This window comes from Nicotiana sylvestris, chromosome 2 (genome assembly GCF_000393655.2).
Source record: "Nicotiana sylvestris chromosome 2, ASM39365v2, whole genome shotgun sequence".
In the NCBI taxonomy this organism is placed as follows: domain Eukaryota; kingdom Viridiplantae; phylum Streptophyta; class Magnoliopsida; order Solanales; family Solanaceae; genus Nicotiana; species Nicotiana sylvestris.
In genome coordinates, this window is record NC_091058.1 from 215,855,560 (window position 1) to 215,878,650 (window position 23,091).

The window sequence follows — 23,091 nt, forward strand, 5'->3', positions numbered from 1 at the left end:
CTAACACCTTCTCCCGGGTTAACAGAATTCCTTATCCGCATTTCTGGTTCGCGGACTGTTAAACAGAGTCATTCTTTTCCTCGATTTGGGATTAAACCGATGACTTGGGACACCCTAAATCTCGCAAGTGGCGACTCTGAAATAAATAAACAAATCTCGTTTCGATTGTCCTTTAATTGGAAAAACTCCTTCACCCCTTGCGGGGGCAGAAAAAGGAGGTGTGAAAGTTCAGTTCTGAGAGCATCTCTCTTAGTCTCCATCTCAACCAACCTCTTCTTCAGCCTTTCAATCTCAGCATCCTTAGCCCCACTTTCTTGTACCAAGGCTCTGACCTTGCTATTCACTGGTACCTTTTTGGATGAACTAGGTTCTTTTGGAGTGACATTGACTTCATATCGCAAGCAAGCAGAGTATTAACCAAAAAATGATCCATATTTGTACTAACCTCCCACTTTTTCATAGGTACATTGAAATGTGCAAGCACAATTGTGAGAATGAAGCCATAGGAAATGGTATGAGTTTTGGTGCCATTAATAACTCTATCAAGAAGCTAGATTATAGTTTTCAGTCACTTTCTTCTGCAGGTCTTGCGAGGGTTTCCTCTACAGATGAACCAGGTTCATCTCTCCAAACAACCATTGCACATGCGTCTTTGGTTAAACTCACAGGAGTGTGTGAAAAATCAGCCACTCTTGTCCCATTTCCCCTCACAGTACTCCTAGCACCCTTGCTCTCTTTTTTTTTCTCTTTCATTTTTACCACCAACTTCTCCAGATTCTTAGTCTCAACACCTGTTATAGATCCTACAAATCTAGTTTCCAAATCTGCAGCAACTTTAGAAATTGTCTCAGGAGAAACTTTAGAATCAGAAGATACCTGTTCAATTTCGGAAGAACCATTTTCTTCCCCCTGAGTAGCAAACTTAAAAGAATCTAGGTAGTTTAATACGGTCAGGAGTCTTGAACGTAACCGGTTCACTTATAACGGATAAGTTCACAAGAACTTTGGTATTTGGTAGGACTCTGCTTATGATCCAAATATAGTTATTTTAAATTATGCAGAATGTAGAAAACATACTGTGTTATCTTGATGAACCAGGTTCTTCACTGATAATTCTCTTGTGTAAGTCTAAATTTGCCAAAATAGAGAAAATATCATTAGAGATTAATGAGTCATTTTAACACATGGCAAAAAAGTATACTATGGAAAGTATGAGACTGAGCAAGATTTAATCTCACTATACACAATTTACAGACTTTCTAACCAAATATATTTTTTTCAGTTTTTTGTTTAACCTTGAACTGGTCCTTTTAGGTGATCTTAATTATCCTAAATTCCAAATTGTTCCTCTCAAAGTGATCTCTACTTAAGGCTTTTGTGAAGATGTCAGTAATTTGCTTGTCAGTAGCACAAAACTCCACAGTGATCAAGCCTTTCTCATAGTTATCCCTCAAAAATGGTGTCTAACATCTATATGCTTAGTTCCCTTATGATGAATTGGATTTTTAGTCATACTAATAGCACTAGTGTTATCACAGAAAATAGGGATGCGACCAACTTCAATACCAAAATCCATCAACTGTTTCTTGATCCACAACAATTGAGCACAATCATGATGCAGCAACAACATACTCAGCTTCAGCAGTAGATAAGGCCACTAAATTTGCTTTTTAGTAACCCATGACACAAGACATGAACCGAGTAAGTGTGTCATACCTGAGGTGCTCTTCCTATCTACTAGAAAACCTGCATAATCAGCGTCAACATATTCCACTAGGTTAAAATTACTATCTTTTGGATACCAAAGGCAAAGTTCGGTGGTGCCTTTCAAGTATCTCAATATTCTCTTTACTTTAGTCAAGTGGGACTCCTTTGGATTTGACTTAAATCGAGCATAAAGACCTACACTGCACACAATGTCAAGTCTTCTAGTAGTGAGATATAAAAGAGAACCAATCATTCCCCTATACAACTTCTGATCAACAGATGAACCAGGTTCATCTATATCCAATTTCGTGGATGTTGAAATAGAAGTGTCAATTTCTTTGGATGTTCCTTCCTGGTTTTGTTACTGAGGAATAGGTTCACTTGAGGTTTGAGGATCAATTCCTCTCTAGTCAGTTCCCCCTGTCATGTTGCCCTAGGTGGAAGGACCTGTTCTATCACATGTTCCTTCCTGTGATGCATATTCAGGATGGACTGTGGTTTCACCATTTGAATCTCTTATCAGCCCAAACTCTTCATTATCTTGTTCCTACCTCTTAGAAAGAATGTTAGTTTTTCAATAAAATAACATATTCATTTTTTCTACACACATAGTTCTTTTACTGTATATCTTATAAGTTTTACTATGTGAAAAATATCCCAAGAATAATCCCTCATCACTTTTGGGATCACACTTACCTAGGGAGTCTTTGCCATTATTGTGCATAAAGCACTTGCACCTAAATGCCCTAAGATGGGATATATTTAGCTTTCTCCCTTTAAGTGACTCATAGGGAATCTTCTTAACAAGAGGTCTAGTCATGCAACTATTTATGACGTAGCATGCAAAAATCCAGCAAACTTAGCATTTTCAAATTCAGTTCCACGATCAGACCTAATTGATGCAAGTTGATTACCTAGTTGTTTCTGAGTTTTTCTAACAAAAGAAGTAAACATGTCAAATGCTTCATCTTTAGATGTTAAAAACAATGTCCAAGTAAACCTAGAGTAATCATCAACAAGCACCATCACATATATTTTACCACCTCCGCTTAATGTTCTCATTGGACCACAGAGATCCATATGGACCAGTTCCATCGTTCTGGTGGTGCTTACCACTTTCTTGCATTTAAAAGAGCATCTTACCTGCTTCCCCCCTTGCACAAGCCTCACAAACTTTGTCTTCCTTGAACTTGATGTTAGGCAGCCCTATAACCAGGTCCTTGGAGACTAATTTGTTGAGTTGACTCAGACTTGCATGTCCAAGTCTCTTGTGCCAAAGGAGGGGATCATTGTCCAACATACTTAATCAAGTGAGTTTATTTTCTGAAAGTGTGGACAAATCTACAATGTACATATTGTTCACTCTTTTTCCCCTGCAAAACAATCTTGTCAATGGTAAGATCAATAGCAAAACATTTGGTAGAGGTGAATGCTACCAAGTTACCTTTATCACATAATTGTGATACATTGATTAGATTGTACTTTAGGTAATCTATCAAGTACACATTCTCAATAGAGTGAGAATCAGTCTTTACCTACCTTTCCAATCCCAATGATCTCACCTTTCTTCCCATTTCCAAAGGAGACATTACCTCCTTTGAAGTCCTCAAGTGAAAGGAACTGGTTCTTGCTTCCTGTCAAATGCTTTGAGCAGCCACTATCCATGTACCATATTTGGCTGTTCCCCTTCACTTGGACCCACAAAAGGAAATCAAAGGTTAGTCTTAGGAACCCAAACTAGTTTGGGTCCCTTTCTATAGGCAAAAGGGTGAATCAGATTCGTTTTAGCCCAACCTGGCAGCCTATTTTTTCCTTGAACAAATTCTTTATTCTTTTGACTAGCCTTTTCTTTTGCAATACATTCACTTTTATAGTGCCAGTTTTACCACAGTGTGTGCAAATTTTATTCTCAGGAAGTGTGAGGTACTTGATTTTGGGATCCCACTTAGGTGCAGGGGTCCCGTAGCCAAGTCCTTTCTTGTTGCTACTATGGTGTTCGTGTAGCCATGAAAGTGCATCGGAGGACCTGTTTCATTTACAGGTTCTGTCTATCTCGTACTTAACCTTGTTTAGATCCTCCTTAAGGACTTTTATCTGCTCATCTCTTTTGTACAACTCATCTTTCATTTTTCCTACATTTTCTTCTAAAGTGAGTTGTGTGTGATCAGTTTTATTTTTACCAATTCCTAATTTCAATTTTAGATTTTCAGATCTAAGCTCTAGGACAGTTGTCAAGTTCACGAACCTGGTTCTTTAACTCAGCATTTTTACTTTCACTTTCACTAGCCCTAAGTTCCAAATTTTTGCACTTAGCTTTCAAAATCACACACTCCTTAGACAGCTGTTCCTTTTTATTATTTAGATCATCGGATTCATCAATGAAATCCAGGAGTAACTCAGATAGCCTTTTTTTAGACAAAAGTTTAATCTCGTCTTTGAAATGAATTATACTTACCTCAGATTCCTCATCGGATTCTCCAATTGCCATAAGTGCTTGTTCATCTCCATCTTCACCCTCGGAGTCCTCAGCTGAGCTTTCTCCCCAGGCAGCAACCATAGCCTTTGTTGATCCTTTGTTCTTCTTGGGTTGAACCTGCTCCTTCTTCATGTTCCTTCGTTTAGCTCTTTCCTTCTTCCATTCAATTTCCCATTGAGGGCAGTTTTTGATGTGATGATCAGTCTTCCTACACTCATAACACCCCTTATTGTTTTGTTTTTCAGGAATCCTTGGTTTGTTGTAGCTTCCACTTCTGGAAGGACCTTTTCCTCTCATTAGGTACTTCTTGAAGTCCTTTGTGATCATGGTCATTTTATCCTCCTCTAGATCAGCACCTTCAATGATTGTGAATGTCATGCTCCTTTCCTTCTTGGGTGCATCCATCTTTATGGTTTGCCTTCTAAGTTCATAGGCAGTGAGATTTACAATTAGCTCATCCAACTTAAGAGTGGCAATGTTCTTTGATTCCTGAATGGCAGTGATTTTGCTTTCTCAAGTGACTGGCAGAACCCTTGTCAAAATTTTCTCAACTTTGTCCTCTTCAAGAATAACCCTTCCAAGAGACTTAAGTTCATTTGTCAGTGTGGTGAACCTTGTATACATCTCCTGGATGGTTTCCCCTTTCTCCGTGGTGAAATTCTCATATTGAGAATATAGCAGTGTTCCTCTAGACCTCTTCACTTAAGGTGTTCCTTCATGATCCACTTGCAAAGTATCCCAGATTTCCTTAGCAATGGTACAACTTTGAATTCTACTATACTCGTCTGGACCAAGTCCACACACAAGCCATTTCTTTGCTTTAGCATTCTCTTCCCATTTCCTCAAGTCCTCAGCATTGCAGTCAGCTCTTGTTTTTGACATATCTACTCCTTCAGCATTCTTCTTCATGGTAGCCAGGGGACCATCAGTGATAATATCCCATAGCTGATAGTCTTCTCCAATGATGTGATCTCTCATCCTATTTTTCCACCAAGAGTAGTAGTGGCCATTAAAGAGTGGAGGCCTATCAGTGGATTGCCCTTCCTAGTTTTCAGGTGGTGCATGATAACTAGGGATTTTCTCGCATTTCATGCTCCTTCTTGCTTACGTTTTGATTATAAATTCATACAAAATAGTCCCAAAAGGCTCATAAGTTGTGCTTGATTGTAGGGTTGATCAACAAAGTGACGAGATGTCAAAGATTGGCTCAAAAGGAGTGAAACCTACACAAGTACCAAAGACAAGACAAATTCAGGACAAACATGCATAGTGCGGTCGCAGTACACTTTATACGGTCCGCACTAGGGAGATTCAGAGACATGGATTTGAAGGCATCAAAGCAGTGCGGCCGCAGTAGATATTGTGCGGCCCGCACTGAAGACACCGCGACCGCACCACCATTTCATGCGGTCCGCATAAGCAATGTTCAGAGAGATGTCAAGTGCTAGGGTTCAAGCGTATGTGGTCCGCTGTCCATTCTACGCGGACTGCATTGGAAGCCTCCGTGGCCGCGGTCCATTTTGTGTGGTCCGCGGAGCCTGGGTTCAGAGAGTTGGAATTGCAAAGTCAAGAGCCTAGTGCGGCCGCACACCATTTTGTGCGGTCCGCACTGACCCCGTAGGGGCATTTTTGTCCAGTTTTTCCAGCTTAGTATAAATAGAACCTTTTTCCATTTTTAGGGCATCGGATACTATCAGCTATTTTCTGAACTGAGCTTCGCTCGTGAGAAGACCATCTGTAGTCATTTTGGGCATTTTAACTTAGTTTTAATGATAGAATCTTTGTATTTACTTTAGTGTTTAATTAATATGCCTTTATCTTCATCTATTTCTCTACTCTTCTCTTCAAACATGAGTAGCTAAACCCATTAGCTAGGGTTGTGGCTCAACCCTAGTGTGGGTAATTGATGGGTATTGTGATTTAGGGCTAGATTGACTATGGGTGTTTGTTATTTGGGTCAATTTCATGGTTTAATTTATGAATTGGTGGTTGCAAACACTGGTTTGTGCTGAGTTGACTTGGCTCTTCTTGAGAAAGAGAGCCTAAGTCTCAAAAATTGACCCAGCAAGGAATTGGGATGGACTCAAGAGAATTGATAGTCTCAATTAAAGTTCTAAACCTCGAGAGAGTAATTACCCGACTTGAACCCTAGTTGCTTGAGCAAATTTGCCTACCCATTTGGTCTTGAGAAAGTCAATTGGGCAAAATCACTCTCTCTACCGAGAGGTGTGAGAGTGGATTTTATCGTGCATCGGTTATAGCATATTTCTCCAATCATGTCAATCGTGCCTTAGAAGCAATTACCCATCAAATAGCCACCTAGGTGAAAGTCACCACCCTAGTGCCTTTTTATCCATTAAATACAACTTTTAGCAATTCTCGTTTAGCATAATCTAGTTGTATTTATAATTAATAGTTGATAATAGTAGTTTGTTAAAGAAAAACCAAAAATGATTGGAAGTGATATTTGGAACATATACACAATGCCACTCTAAATAGATACTCGACTCCATTCCTAGCTCCTTGTGAAAATCGATCCCGACCCACAAATCGGGTAAAAGCTATTGCGACCCTCTCTTCCTACTTTTTAGTAGAGCGGAGTAGGCTGCGATCACTTTTTGGCGCCGTTGCCGGGGAACGAACCCGGATCACCTGCGTGACAGGTGGGAATACTCACCACAATACTACACAGTCACCGAGAAAGAGTTGTTGGCTATAGTATTTGCAATGGAAAAGTTTCAGTCGTATCTTATGGGGGCCAAGGTCATAGTGCACACCGATCATTCCGCTCTTAGGTACTTAATGACAAAGAAAGACTCCAAGGCAAGATTGATGCGATGGGTGTTACTACTTCAAGAGTTTGATCTAGAAATTATGGACCGGAAAGGTAGTGAGAACCAAGTGGCGGACCACTTGTCCCGTTTGGAGGAGGAGGGGAGGCCTTGTGATGGCCTTGAGATCAATGATTTATTTTCCGACGAACAACTCCTTGTGATGTCAATGAATGGTATGTCATGGTTTGTCGATGTTGCCAATTACCTTGTGACTGGAGTAATCTCGTGTGAGCTCTCTTCTAACTAAAGAAAGAAGCTCAAGCAGGATAGTTTGGATTTCTATTGGGATGAGCCATACTTGTTCAAGATTTGCACGGATGGTGGGATTCGTAGATGTGTCCCGAAGGAAGAACAATTGAGTATCTTAGAGGCTTTCCATTCTTCACCCTGTGGTGGCCATCATGGTGGGGTGAGGACCGCCTCGAAAGTTCTTAGTTGTGGATTCTATTGGCCCACCTTGTTCAAAGATGCGGGTGATTTTGTGAAGAGGTGTGACGATTGTCAAATAGCGGGTGGAATTTCAAAAAGGGATGAGATGCCTCTCAATACCATTCTTGAAGTGGATATATTTGATGTTTGGGGCATCGATTTCATGGGTCCATTTGTTAGCTCTTGTGGGAATATTTACATTCTCGTGGCGGTTGACTATGTCTCAAAATGGGTTGAAGCCGTGGCTTTGCCTAACAATGAAGCCCGGAGTGTTGTTGCATTTCTTAAAAAGAGCATTTTCACAAGGTTTGGCACTCCTCGTGCGATTATTAGTGATGGGGGGGGTCTCACTTTAGCAATAAAGCTTTCGACACATTGCTTTCCAAGTACGGTGTCAATCATAAGGTTTTGTCCCCTTATCATCCTCAAGCTAGTGGTCAAGTGGAATTCTCCAACAGAGAAATCAAAAGTATCTTGTCAAAGACGGTTAATGCTAATAGGACCGATTGGTCGAAGAAGTTGGATGACGCTCTATGGGCTTATCGGACGGCTTACAAAACTCCAATTGGGATGTCTCCGTATCGGTTGGTGTTTGGGAAAGCATGACATCTTCCGGTTGAGTTAGAACACAAGGCCATGTGGGCTTTGAGGAAGTTGAATCTTGAATGGGATGTTGTAGCTAATCTTTGTGTTGAACAGCTCACACTCGATGAATTTAGATTCCATGCCTACTCAAGTTCGTCCTTGTATAAGGACAAGATGAAGTACCTTCATGACAAATATGTTCGTGGAAAGGAGTTCAACGTAGGTGATTTGGTTATCTTGTTCAACTCCCGGTTACGTCTGTTTCTGGGAAAGCTCAAATCCAAATGGAGTGACCGTTTGAAGTTGTGTTTGTGACCCCTTTTGGTGCTCTTGATTTGAAAAACAAAAATGGTGAAGTCTTTAGAGTTAATGGGCACCGGGTAAAGCATTATCTTGGAAAGTTTGATGATAACCACGTGGTGGCGCTCCTTCATCTCAACTGATGTGGTGGTAACATGCGTCGTGCCGCGACATTAAATCAGGCGCTTCTTGGGAGGCAACCCATGTGTTTTTCTTCTTGTTTTCTTTGATTTTCTTTGTAGTATAAGATTGATTTTTGGGCTAACTGGTTGTGAGATGTTGCAGGGATTGTGTTGATGCAGTGCAAGACATAGTGAAGAAAATGTTCAATCTCTGAAGTTGCCAGTGCGGCCGCACTACACTTTGTGCGGTTCGCACTGGTGAAGGCCAAAATGATACCTCTCTGAAGTTTGCCATTGCAGCCGGACTACACTTTGTGTGGTCCACGGTGGACCATTGCGGCCGCGGTCTGTTTTGTGCGGACCACAGTGGAATACCGATCCAAGCTTGATCATAACAGCCCAGTGCGGACCACGGTCCATTTTGTGCGGTCTACACTGGTAGGTGAGACTGGGCCCTAGGGGCTTTTCTATAAATAGACCCTGGGGACCCCCTTTTACCCTTTTCACAATTTTAACTCTCAAAAGCATAGAGCACTGTTCATCTTCCTTTCTTCTTGTAATTAACTACTTACATCGATCAGTCCTCACTTCATCTAATAACTGGTAACATAATTTTCCATTTTCTTGTTTCAATTCTGTCAATTTCATTTTATTTTCAATTTCTTAGCTTATAATTCTTGATCCTCCCCTAATTAGTTCGCTAGCTGGGTTAGATTGGTTGTAATGCTGATTCGTGAGGACTTAATGAGTTTTATGGACTAGGTAAATATGTAGGGACATAAATTAGCAAAAGCTGAACTTAATAGCAAAATCTAAGAACCATAACTTAGTGCCACTGTTTGGCACCCTATGCGGACCGCGGTCACTTTTGTGCGGTCTGGGGTGACCTAGTGCAGTCCGCAGTACCACTTTGTGCGGACCGCGTTGACAAACTTCAGAAAGATTACTCTTGGTCAGTACGGCCAGAATACATATTGTGCGGTCCGCACTGGCCCAGTACGGCCGCGGTACCATTTTGTGCGGACTGCACTGGACATATTCAGAGGAAGGGTAGTCTGAACCCCATCCCTATGCGGACCGCGGTCATTATCGTGCAGTCCGCGGTGGTCCCTGTGTGGTCTCACTCTATTTTGTGCGGTCCGCACTAGGCTGTTTCTGCAACCTGGCTGCAACTTTTCAATTCTGTCTGAAATCCTTTCTGCATAAATGTTGCCCATTGCTTCTATTGATACTAACAATGTAAAATGATTGTGTTTGCAGATAATGGTTAAACAAAGAGGAAAATGTTCCAAACAACACGGTAGAGGTGATTCCTCCCGGGGAGGGAAGCAGAGATTGGTTAAACTCACTCCCCAGGCTCGTCAAAACATAAAAAAGATGAGAAAGGCAATTAAGGCAGCTGATAAAGCTCGTGATCAATCGGGGAGTGAGTATGTGCCCTCCCAAGATATTTCTTCAGACTTAGTACCAACACATTGTCGCACCTACTTTTTACCGCGCCACGTAGGGCATGGGGAGTTTTCTCCAATTAAAGGACAGTCGAAACGGGATTTATTTAATTATTTAAGAGTCGCCACCTGGGAATTTTAAGGCGTCCCAAGTCACCAATTTCAATCCCTGAATCGAGGAGAATATGACTCTGTTTATTATTCTGCGAACCAGAAATCCTGAGTAAGGAATTCTGTTAATCCGGAAGAAGGTGTTAGGCATTTCCGAATTCTGTGGTTCTAGCACGGTCGCTTAACTGTTTTTATTATTGGCTTAATTATCTTGATTTTATTAAATATATTGATGTTACATGATTTTACTACCGCTTATACTTATTGTGATTGAAGACCCTTCTTTGAATCGAATTACGCGTACGTATATTCGTGTTATAAATTTAAAAATGCGGAATTGTGTCACGCGTACGTGTACACGATAACTTTTGGTAATATATTTATTAAACAATCATTTTTCGAAATTGTGTCGAATCAAGAATATTTGTTTTTTTTTTAAATAATGAACCGTACATCTCGGGTTTTTATGAAATTGATTTAACGCCTTTGGAAAAATCCTTTTATTAAATATTCGCTCGAAATTGCGCGTACGCATAATCCGAATTTTTTTTTTTTTTTTTTGCTTTTTAAAAATATAATCAGGGTACGCGAACGTATCCCTAATTGCGCAAAATATTTGTAATGATATTAGGGATTTTTCCACAAATTGTTTATTATATTATGAGAAATCTTCATTTAAGATACCCTTTAATTCTTGAAAAAGAATTCACAATTTATTGAATGTTGCCCGTTGATTATAATTTCCGCATATAACATGTTCATCCAAGACTATTCAAATTCAAAATAAAGAATAAGAACATGATTAATACTATTCTTCACAAATACAACATATATATCTACATGCCCAATAATGAATTGTATATGAAACTAAAAATGATTTATAAAGGGAAGAATATTTTTTTTTAAGAACTTTTATTATTTCTATTTAGTGCAAGTCCTATTTTTAATTGTCGTTGATAAAAGTGTTGCAATTTGTATATCTCATCTTATTCTCATATACGTGCTTTTAATCTAATAGGCCTAATTATTTATTTAGGATGGTAAATAGGCATCAAATTGATAATAAAGGGAATTATTGTACAAATTAATTAACAACATTGCTTTACATGCCACCTATTTGTATGTCTTGAAACATTCGTAGCACTTTAACATCGTAATGAGCCATAACAACTCAACTCACTATCCACTAATGGTTCTATAAATACCTGTTATCATACCACATAAGAATGTACAACTTGTATCATTCCATCCATAACTAAATCAAGTATAAGAATAAACTAGCAATATAGTTTTGATATTTTTACTCCATTCTAACAATGCCATAAGGTCTAGTAAATAGCCAATCTTTATGTCATGTTTCTTGCCTTGACAGTTCAAATATGATTAAACTAATGAGATGAAGGACTAACATTATTACAAAGCTTTATACGAACTTTCAAAGTAAGACAATTAGCTCATAGCTATCAAATTGAATTCACTACTAATTAACTAACATGAAACAAAAAAATGAAATTTAAACTGATGAACTTGGACAAAATAATAAAAAAAAAAGAATTTTCAATTCAAGCTTCATTGATGAGTCATGTTGAATCTCTTTCCAACTTAAAATTTAAAAGACATGTACCTGAAAATGAAGGTAGAAGGAGTAAATTTCAGCAGTAGCAACAGTAACAAAATCAATGGAATAGCAGTCTTTCCACAGGTTTGAGCAACAATAAGACCCGAAGAACCCAGATGCACAGTGACAGTACTTTTAGGAAGTTTCAGGTTTTTAACTAAACAACGATATTGAACAAATCCGGACAGATTTAATGAAGAGAATGATATTTCTGATTCTGAGACTTGGAACAAAACCGACTAAAAAATTTCAATTTTTAAACACATAATCAATTTCAATACTAACTTCCGATGTAGAATTTTGTTTTAATGTTTCTGTTTTCCTTTCTTTCTATCTTCCTTTTCAGATTTCTGTTTCTGCTTGATTTTCCTCTTTCAATCTCCTAAAATCTGCCCAAGATCTCAATTTTCCTTGTTCTAATCTCTCTGAAAACTGAACTTTAAAATTTCTGTCTGAAAACTGATTTCTCTCTTTCTGAAAACTCTTAAGGTCTGTCTAAATTCTGTTCTGAAAAAAACTCTTAAACTCTCTTCAAGTTTTCTGAAAAACTCTCTTCCCAAATCAGACCCCATTCCCCTCTATCTTATACAGGTCTGTCCCCCCTTTTTAAGTGCTGCCCGGACCCCCTTTTATCTTTTAAAAACAGAAAAAATTCCATTAAAATCTGCCTTTACTACTTTAAATCCCATCAAGTTAACTTTTTCCTGATTTCTAGCAGCCCATTATCCCTTGTTCCCCATTAGTATCATTAACTAATAGCCATTAACATACCACTTTCAGCCCTCTATTATATCATATTACCTCACTGTTTCATTACCAGTAGTACCCCTGAAAACCTACTGTTATTACTGAAAAATCAGAACCCACTGTAAAACAGATTCTATAATCTGTATAAACTTAATTATCCTTCTGATTTACAGCTATAACCAATCCTATGATTTTGAGACAGTATATCACATTTCTAATAACTGATTGACAAGAACTGAATTTAAACAGGGGATTCTCAACTGAACACTGAATAAAACACCCTTAACATTACACAGAACATGCAGGATTATTTCAACTGAAATTCAAAACTGAACTAAAAGCAAACAAATACAGGAGCATTGTCAATATACTGACAATGCCCTGTTCAGAAAACAATATATACATACCATTGACAAACTTTCTGAATTATTAAAAGAGAATCAATTAATTGGGAAGAACTAATTGACTGAGTTCAATGACAATAAACAATTCCAAATGGATAAACAGGGTATTACAAACAGCATTAATGGCAATAAGAATTTACAAAACAACTAATCGACGAACTTAATCGAGTCGATTACACATATTATGACCATTCGTAAACAACAGAAACAATAGTATGATTCTGATCCAATAGACGAGTATGAAACAGTATAACAGAATTGACTAAAAAAATATGAAAAATTAAACAGACTAATGAAAACAAAATAGAATACTCATAGAATGCTCATAAGAAACAGAAATTACCTCTGAACCTTTAAATTCAAATGAACTCAACTCGACTTGGATTTGGACTTTGTTTGAAATCAAACAGACCTTAGTCGAAGTATTTTCCACTGAAAATACTTCGACTAAGGTCGATTAAACCTCAATCTTTATTCAATCTGGACAGAATCCAAAAGTCTGGTATTTTTAGGGTTCTTGAAAGTTCGATTTGGGACTTACTCATTTCTGGTTAGATTCGAGGGAAACCAAAGATGTTCTAGGCACGAGGGAGGTCAGGGGGGTAACTGGTGTGGGTTTGAAGTAGGTTGGGATAAGGTCAGGTTGTACTCGAATCTTCAAATGAAGATTCGAGTAGTTCCAGTATGATTCGAACCATGCAACTAACAGATCCATGATGAGGGTATCTAGGGGAAGTTGTGGTGTTATTTTGGAAGCCATCGGAGAAGATCAGGTTTTTAGGCCAACCTTCGATTTAAGATTCGAAGGGTTGGGGCCTGATTCGAAGGAAACTAAGGTCATATTCGTGTAGAGGATGTTCAGGGGGTCTTAGGGTGTTATTTTGGTGACCGACGGCGTTGATGCCACCGGGTTTCAGGCTTTGGGGTCTTAGGGCAGCTAGGGTTAGGTGGGAGGGTCTGAGGAAGATGATGAACAGTGATAGGAGGGGGGGGTGTTCAGTTAGGGGTCGGGTAAGGCTTGGGACTTATATAGGGGTGGGGTGGATTGATGCTATCCGTCCGATCAAGTAAGATGAAGGGCCAGGATCAATTCATTGATCCAAACGACGTCGTTTGGTTTAACGTTGGGGTCGGACTGAGTCGGGTCACTGGATCGGGTTACGGGTTATGGGTAAAGGTGATGAAATCGCGTCCGTTGGTTGGATTTGATCCAATGGTCCTTGATAAATGTGGCCAAACGTCGTCGTTTTGGTCTTGGCTTCGGACTGGACCGGACTTGGGCTGCCTGGATTGGGCTAAAGGGGGTAATTTGGCTTGGGCCTGGATTTAAATCCAGGTCCGATTTTTATTCCTTTTTCAACTATTTCATTTTTCTAATTTAAATTTCCAATTTTAATTATAAAACAATTTTAACTTCACAAAAATATATTAATTACTCTATAACAATTATTTAACACATAGACAAAACATCAATCACACAGTGAAATATTTAAAATAGAACTATCGCATATTTTTGTGATTTTATTTAAATTATCTTTTAAATGCATAATTAAATCCTATATGCATGCAACATGTATTTTATTTTATTTTTCATTTTATTATGACAAAGTAAACATTTATGGACATAACACAAATATTTAACACCACGCAAATTCAAAAATTACACAGTAAAAGAAATTTATTTTATTTTTTGATTTATTTTGGAGTAGTTTTCGTTAAGGCAAAAATCACGTGCTCACAGCTGCCCCTCTTTGTGCGGAAACTCGAAGAGTTTTCGTGCAAAGATAAAGTGAGCGGATACGAGCGATTTTTGCCCGTTCGAATACTCCGTGGAAGCATTTTTTGAAAGATTTGACCGAACCTCTGCTTCAAAGGTTTCCTACATATCCTTGGCTATAAAGGAATCAGGTCAATGTAGTTCGAGAAGTTTTGGGTAGCTGGGACTACCGTGGGACTGTGATGTTACTGTTGTTTCATGCTGTTTTTACTGCTTGCTGACCTCCTTATTACACCTTACTTCCAAGGTAATACAAAAAGCTAAACTAGACTATGGTACATGAATTATAAAATCTTATCTAGATTATGCCCTTGCATTTCTTGTTGTCTTGATTTCTTGGTGACTCTTGGGCGTTTGGCTTATTCCGTATTCCTTTTCATTGTGTCCCGTATTTCTTTCATCTGTTTGGGACTCTTGTTATTTCTTGCTGGGGATTCTGTTGGACTCCTCTGCTTTATTGATTCTAAGTGTGCTCCTTTCATATGAGCGGGCTTTTGATTTCAACACTTCAATTGCATTCCCTTGTTCTTCAGGTGGGTGCCTGACTGCTTCTTTTCTTTCTTCATCCTTATTCTCCAGGTGGACGCCTGACTTCTTTTTAACTTATTCATCCTCGTTCTCCAGGTGGACGCCTGACTTCTTTAATTCTCATCCTCATTCTCCAGGTGGATGCCTGACTTCTTCTTTTCTTTGTCCTCATTCTCCAGGTGGACGCCTGACTTCTTTAATTCTTATCCTCATTCTCCAGGTGGACGCCTGACTTCTTCAATGCTCATCCTCATTCTCCAGGTGGACGCCTGACTTCTTTAATTCTCATCCTCATTCTCCAGGTGGACGCCTGACTTCTTCAATTCTTCATCCTCATTCTCCAGGTGGACGCCTGACTTCTTCAATTCTCATCCTCATTCTCCAGGTGGACGCCTGACTTCTTTAATTCTCATCCTCATTCTCCAGGTGGATGCCTGACTTCTTCTTTTCTTTGTCCTCATTCTCCAGGTGGACGCCTGACTTCTTTAATTCTCATCCTCATTTTCCAGGTGGACGTCTGACTTCTTCAATTCTTCATCCTCATTCTCCAGGTGGACGCCTGACTTCTTCTTTTCTTATCCTCATTCTCCAGGTGGACGCCTGACTTCTTTAATTCTCATCCTCATTCTCCAGGTGGACGCCTGACTTCTTCAATTCTTCATCCTCATTCTCCAGGTGGACGCCTGACTTCTTCTTTTCTCATCCTCATTCTCCAGGTGGACGCCTGACTTCTTCAATTCTCATCCTCATTCTCCAGGTAGACGCCTGACTTCTTTAATTCTCATCCTCATTCTCCAGGTGGACGCCTGACTTTTTCAATTCTCATCCTCATTTTCCAGGTGGACGCCTGACTTCTTTAATTCTTCATCCTCATTCTCCAGGTGAACGCCTGACTTCTTCAATTCTCATCCTCATTCTCCAGGTGGACGCCTGACTTCTTTAATTCTTCATCCTCATTCTCCAGGTGGACGCCTGACTTCTTCAATTCTCTATCGGGTATTTCCTGACACAAATATTATACTTGCCCCTGTTTTAAATCAAAGAAAACTTCGTTAGTTTAAAGCAGGGTGGTTGGCTGTGGTATTCTTGCAGATGGTGATGCTTCTCTTCGTCTCTCTTTATTGCCTTGGAATGGTTGAAAAGACTGTTTTGTCTTTGTAATTGATCCTTGACTATAGGATTCCCCTCTGTATGTTTTCCTTCAAAACCTTTTAACTGTAATCATATGCCCCTTCTGACTTTGCTGATCCACTTTTGATTTCACCTTTCTTACACCCATATTTTATCTCCCACCTTTCGTGGCTGTATTTTGTAACCTTGAATCTTGGTAGTATACCTTGACATTCCTTCTTATTTGTTTGGAATAAAACTTATCTCAAAGCTTGGAGAAAGTAAGATTATTAGTAGCGAAATACGCTGATTTCGACAATTATAGAATGAAAAGAAAAATCCAATTTTTGGATGACTGTTGGAAAAGGAATAAAGGACTTATCTGATTGGAATTACTGGCACCAATGATCAGGGTATGCATTTCGGATTAATCAACCCAGTCTTTTAATCAATCTCCTTTCAATTGTCTCAAAGAGTTTTCATCGATAAATTTTCCTCATTTTTCACTTCTTCACTTCTTTTTCGCCTTATGGTGCCTACTTTTCACCAATAAGACTCTCTCATTTTACTTTTCTCTCAACTTCCGTCGCCTTATGGTGCCCGTGTGGGTTTTCACCTATAAGACTCTCTTATTTTTACTTTCTTTTCTTGTTTGTACCAGAGTGTTATGAACCACTTCATTTGCTTGCCTCAGCATTTTTCTAAGATTAATCGAAAGGTCTTTTTGGTACGGGGTTAGAAATGGAAAAGGTATTAAAAGCTAAATAGCTTTTGTATGGGTTTACAACTCTTGGAATCTTTTCTTATTTCCAATACAATTCCTGCCCCAGTTTTTTGATTGGGGTCTCTTAATGTTTCTTTTTCGTGCACATTGTGTATGTTGTGCACCCTATGACCGAGCCGTGAGGCGCCTACGTATCCTTCTTTGAGGAATCAGGTCAAACGTAGTTCACTAAATAATAGTGATGTTTTTTTTTTTTTTTTTTTATTGATTCCAAGAGAGGGTAGGAAAGAAACAAGTATGGCTCAAAGGGAAAGCAAATGGTATAGTGTTTGGATAGCAGAATAAATTGCCTTTGTCATTTCAATCTTCGAAATAGTGCTAAATACAAACATTCAAAAAGTTATGCATAATATCTCTTTACCGCGTCAGAATTGATCGCCATATCTATGCATTTGCCTTCAATATCTGTTAAACATAGTGCACCATTCGATAATACTCTGGTCACAATGAATGGTCCTTGCCAATTCGGGGCAAATTTGCCTTTTGCTTCAACCTGATGTGGAAGAATACGTTTCAGCACATGCTGACCTACTTCAAACTTCCGGGGACGCACCTTTTTTGTTGTATGCTCTTTCTATTCTTCTTTGATATAATTGACCATGGCATACTGCGGTCAATCGTTTTTCATCAATCAAGTTTAACTGTTCTAGACGGGTTTTGACCCATTTATCATCATCAATCTTTGCTTCGGCGATGATCCGAAGGGAAGGAATCTCAACTTCTGCGGGAATTACTGCTTCAGTGCCGTATACCAACAAATAAGGAGTTGCTCCTACTGAAGTGCGAACAGTAGTGCGGTATCCCAATAATGCAAATGGTAATTTTTCATGCCATTGTTTTGATCCTTCTATCATTTTCCGAAGTATCTTCTTTATGTTTTTGTTGGCTGCTTCTACTGCTCCATTCGCCTTTGGCCGATATGGGGTAGAATTACGATGTGTAATCTTAAACTGTTGACATACTTCCTTCATTAAGTTGCTGTTAAGATTAGCACCGTTATCTGTGATGATCACCTTCGGGATTCCGAATCGACATATGATATTTGAGTGGACAAAATCGACCACAGCTTTCTTGGTCACTGATTTGAATGTCTTGGCCTCAACCCATTTGGTAAAATAATCAATAGCTACCAGAATGAACCTGTGTCCATTGGATGCTGCCGGCTCAATTGGTCCAATCACATCCATGCCCCAGGCAACGAAGGGCCATGGTGCCGACATTGTGTGCAACTCGGATGGTGGAGAATGAATCAAATCTCCGTGTATTTGGCATTGATGACACTTGCGCACAAAACTGATACAATCTCGCTCCATGGTAAGCCAATAGTAACCGGCTCGGAGGATTTTCTTTGCCAATACATATCCACTCATGTGAGGTCCGCAAACTCCTGAATGTACTTCAGACATGACAACTGCAGCTTGTCTGGCATCTATGCATCTTAATAATCCAAGATCTGGTGTTCTTTTATACAAAACTCCTCCGCTTAAGAAGAATCCATTTGCCAATCGCCTAATGGTCCTCTTTTGATCTCCTGTGGCTTGTGCAGGATATATCCCCATCCTGATATACTCCTTGATGTCGTGGAACCATGGTTCACCATCAAATTCTTCTTCAACCATATTGCAATAAGCGTGCTGATCGTGGACTTGAATATGTATTGGATCTACATAAGCTTTGTCCGGATGGTGCAACATTGATGCCAGGGTAGCCAATGCATCGGCAACCTCATTATGGATTCTTGGAATATGTTGGAATTCCACTGATTGAAACCGCTGACAAAGATCATGTAGACATTGTCGGTATGGTATGAGCTTCAAGTCTCGGGTTTCCCATTCTCCTTGAATTTGATGTACCAAAAGATCCGAATCTCCCATGACTAAGATTTCTCGGATACCCATGTCTGCAGCTAGCCTTAACCCCAAAATGCAAGCTTCATATTCAGCCATATTATTGGTGCAATAAAATCGTAATTGAGCCGTAACAGGATAGTGATGCCCTGTTTCAGAAATGATTACAGCTCCTATTCCGACTCTTTTCATGTTAGCGGCTCCATCAAAGAAAAGTTTCCAGCCAGGTTTTTCAATTTGCTCCACCTCGTCGATATACATTGTTTCTTCATCAGGAAAATAAGTCTTCAACGGCTCATATTCCTCATCGACCGGGTTTTCGGCTAAATGATCGACCAGTGCTTGAGCCTTCATTGCAGTTCGAGTCACATAGATGATGTCAAATTCTGTGAGCAATATCTGCCACTTTGCAAGTCTTCCCATTGGCATAGGCTTTTGAAAAATGTATTTCAATGGATCCAACCGAGAAATGAGGTAAGTAGTGTAGGATGACAAATAGTGTTTCAATTTTTGAGCTACCCATGTTAGGGCGCAACATGTCTTTTCCAGATGAGTATACTTAACCTCATAAGCTGTGAACTTCTTGCTAAGGTAGTAGATGGCCTGTTCTTTTCTGCCAGTGAGGTCATGTTGCCCCAATACGCAACCAAATGAATTTTCCAAAACCGTTAAGTAAAGAATCAAAGGTCTTCCTGACTCTGGCGGGACCAACACGGGTGGTTTCGACAAGTACCCTTTTATCTTATCGAACGCTTCTTGACACTCATCGGTCCATTTGACCGCAGCATCCTTTTTCAACAATTTGAAAATTGGCTCACAGGTTGTTGTGAGCTGAGCAATAAACCTGCTGATATAATTCAATCTTCCCAACAAACTCATTACTTTCAGTTTTGTTCCTGGGAGGTGGCAATTCTTGGATGGCTTTGATTTTTGATGGGTCTAGCTCGATGCCTCGTCGACTGACTATGAATCCCAACAACTTTCCAGATGGAACTCCAAATGCACACTTGGCAGGGTTAAGCTTGAGGTTGTACCTGCGAAGTCTTAAGAAGAACTTCCTCAAATCCCCAACGTGGTTGGCCTGATGCTTTGATTTTATGATCACATCGTCCACGTATACCTCAATCTCCTTGTGTATCATATCATGAAACACTGTGGTCATTGCTCTCATATAGGTTGCTCCGGCGTTCTTTAAACCGAATGGCATTACCCGGTAGCAATAAGTTCCCCATGGTGTGATGAATGCCGTCTTTTCTGCATCTTCTTCATCCATTAGAATTTGATGATATCCGGCATAACAATCCACGAAAGACCCTATATCATGCTTGGCACAATTGTCGATCAAAATATGGATATTGGGTAATGGGAAATTATCCTTTGGACTTGCTTTGTTGAGATTGCGATAGTCGACGCATACTCTAATTTTGCCGTCTTTCTTTGGTACAGGAACGATATTAGCCAACCAAACAGGATATCGAGTGACTCGAATGACCTTTGCTTCCAATTGTTTGGTGATTTCTTCCTTAATTCTCACACTCATGTCAGGCTTGAATTTTCTCAGCCTCTGCTTGACAGGAGGCACTGTTGGATCGGTGGGCAATTTGTGGACCACTAAATCAGTGCTCAAGCCCGGCATGTCGTCTTACGACCATGCAAAAACATCTTTGAATTCTATGAGTGCTTTAATTAACTCCTCTCGGATCTTTGGCTCGAGATGGACACTTATTTTAGTTTCCCGGACATTACTCGTGTCCCCTATATTGACGTCCTCGGTATCACTCAAGTTAGGTTTGATTTTTTCCTCAAAGTGAATTAACTCTTTACTAATCTCTTCAAAAACCTCATCTTCATCATATTCTGATTCATAATCACAATATATTTCTTGAATTATTACTTCGGAACCAGATTGATTTTTAAGACTGGGCTGAGGATTCCTCATGCATGCCATATCACTAGAGCCAGCGTAAAAGGAACTGTACAGGAAAGAAGAAAAAGAAAAGAAAACTATCAGGAATGATAATAAAAAGGAAACTGCTTTTTATTGGATGATGAAAGATAACAAGGTTTGCACACTTCAAACAAACTGTAAGATAAGCTTTGGGATTACAACCCTGAAGTAACCCAAAACAAACTGAAAGAAAATCAAAATAAACTACCAAGACTCCTTTCGAATTGGGAGAGGAGTGGCTTTCCAATTATTGAGCTTTGTTTCTGGCCCAACGAATTGAACTTCTGTGTTGCTACACCCTTCTCCGCTTTCCAACATATTCACATCACTAAACAATTTCTCGAACCTTTCAATTAATTCCTCTTCAGGATTGACCCGGGATTTAGGAATTGTTGTTATCGGGCGATTTTTAGCACTGGTCTTGACAAAAGACTTTGACAGATGTGGTACTGGTTTTGGAAGAACCCATGCTCGGTGTTTCAACTTCCTGGCCCTTATCACGTCATTGGCGGTGGGTATGAACCCTAAACCGAATGTTCCCCAGTTCTCGGGGAGAGATACTGGTTGTACAATTCCTTGCAGAGATAAGCCCAGACCTTTGCCGGGTATAAAGCCATTCTTTAACATTTCATAAGCTACCATGACTGATGCAGAGGATATCTTTGGATTCGGAAGGTATTTCCCTTCTGGAATTTTCTCTACCGACACCGTGTCGGACACTTGGTATACCCATGGTCCTTGGTCAATTTCTGTTCCCTCGACCGGTACAATGGTACTGTTGTGAGCATTTAAACTTTCTTCTCCATGCACGACTATTTCTTGATGGTCCCATTCAAACTTGACAGCCTGTAGTGTTGACGGGACTGCTTTAGCAGCATGGATCCAGGGTCGACCCAACAACAAGTTGTAAGAAACAGTCATGTCCAACACTTGGAATTCTATTGTGAATTCAACTGGCCCTATAGTTAGTTCCAACACTATGTCGCCAAATGAATCTCTGCTTCCACCGTCAAATCCTCGTACGCAGATACTATTCTTTTGGATCCTCTCCTCTTTAATTTTTAATTTGTTTAAAGTGGAGAGAGGGCATATGTTTGCACTGGACCCATTGTCAACCAATACCCGGGTTACTACGGAGTTTTCACATTTCACGGTGAGGTAAAGAGCTCTGTTGTGCTCGGTACCTTCCACAGGTAATTCATCATCAGCAAATGTAATTCTGTTTGTCTCAAAGATTCTGTTGGCTATTTTTCCCAAATGATTTACAGAGATCTTTTCAGGAACATGAGCTTCATTCAGGATTTTCATCAACGCCAGACGGTGTTCCTCTGAATGGATCAGTAATGACAACAATGAAATTTGAGCGGGGGTCTTCTTTAATTGATCCACAACAGAATAATCATGGAGTTTCATTTTTCTTAAAAACTCCTCCGCCTCTTCTTCCGTCACAGCTCTCTTTGTTGGCATTGGATTGTTTTTAGTTTTTCTCAGCTCTTCGGGAGTAAAACATCTTCCCGAACGAGTCAAGCCTTGCACCTCACACACTTCTTCCTTGATTTCTTTTCCCTTGTACATCACAGTCACTCGTTCGTAGTTCCATGGGATGGCTTTGTTGTTGATGACCGGCAGCTGGATTACAGGTGCAATAATAACCTGATCTGTACGGGCTCCTTCCACGAATACAATGGGTTTGTTAGCAACCCCTGGTACTATCACTTTCGGCCTTTCTTATTTTGCGGCAACTTTGCTCGATGATCCCTCATCGACTATCATAGATGGTTCATCACCATTTTTGTTCTGCTTAGACACCGGCTTCTCCTCCATTAACTGCTTATCTGGCTTGGTTTCATGAGACTTGATCATCATGACAGTTTGTGACGGCTTCTTTGTCTTCCCATCAGCTTGTATGATTTCTATCATATTAGCCTCTTGATGGGCTGGCATTGGATTTCTATTGATATTTGGGGCTTCGGGGGTTTGAACCTCGATTTTATTAGTATCAATCAGCTCTTGTATTGCATTTTTCAAATGCCAGCATTTCTCCGTATCATGGCCTGGTGCACCGGAGCAATATTCACAGCTAATGGTGTAATCCAGATTCTTTGGAGGAGGATTGGGTAGCTTGGATTGTATTGGTCTCAGCATGTCTAGCTGTCTCAGCCTGTGGAACAGACTAGTGTAAGACTCTCCCAATGGAGTGTAAGTTTTCTTTTTCTGTTCCCTTTCTCCCCTGAATGCTGGCCTAGGCCTGAAACCTGGTCCGGGATAGGCTCGTGGGTAAGTATTTGGTGTGACAGGAGCACGCCAATTGGTGTG

At 39.8% G+C, this 23,091-nt stretch overlaps 1 protein-coding gene across 1 annotated transcript; it reads right to left on the bottom strand.

The window, feature by feature from the left end:
• Window positions 1-3,919: 3,919 nt before the first annotated feature.
• Window positions 3,920-4,588, bottom strand: LOC138886282 (uncharacterized). Its single transcript, XM_070167351.1, has one exon. It carries the CDS (start codon window positions 4,586-4,588, stop codon window positions 3,920-3,922), a length of 669 nt encoding a protein of 222 aa, XP_070023452.1.
• Between the last annotated feature and the right edge of the window lie 18,503 nt (window positions 4,589-23,091).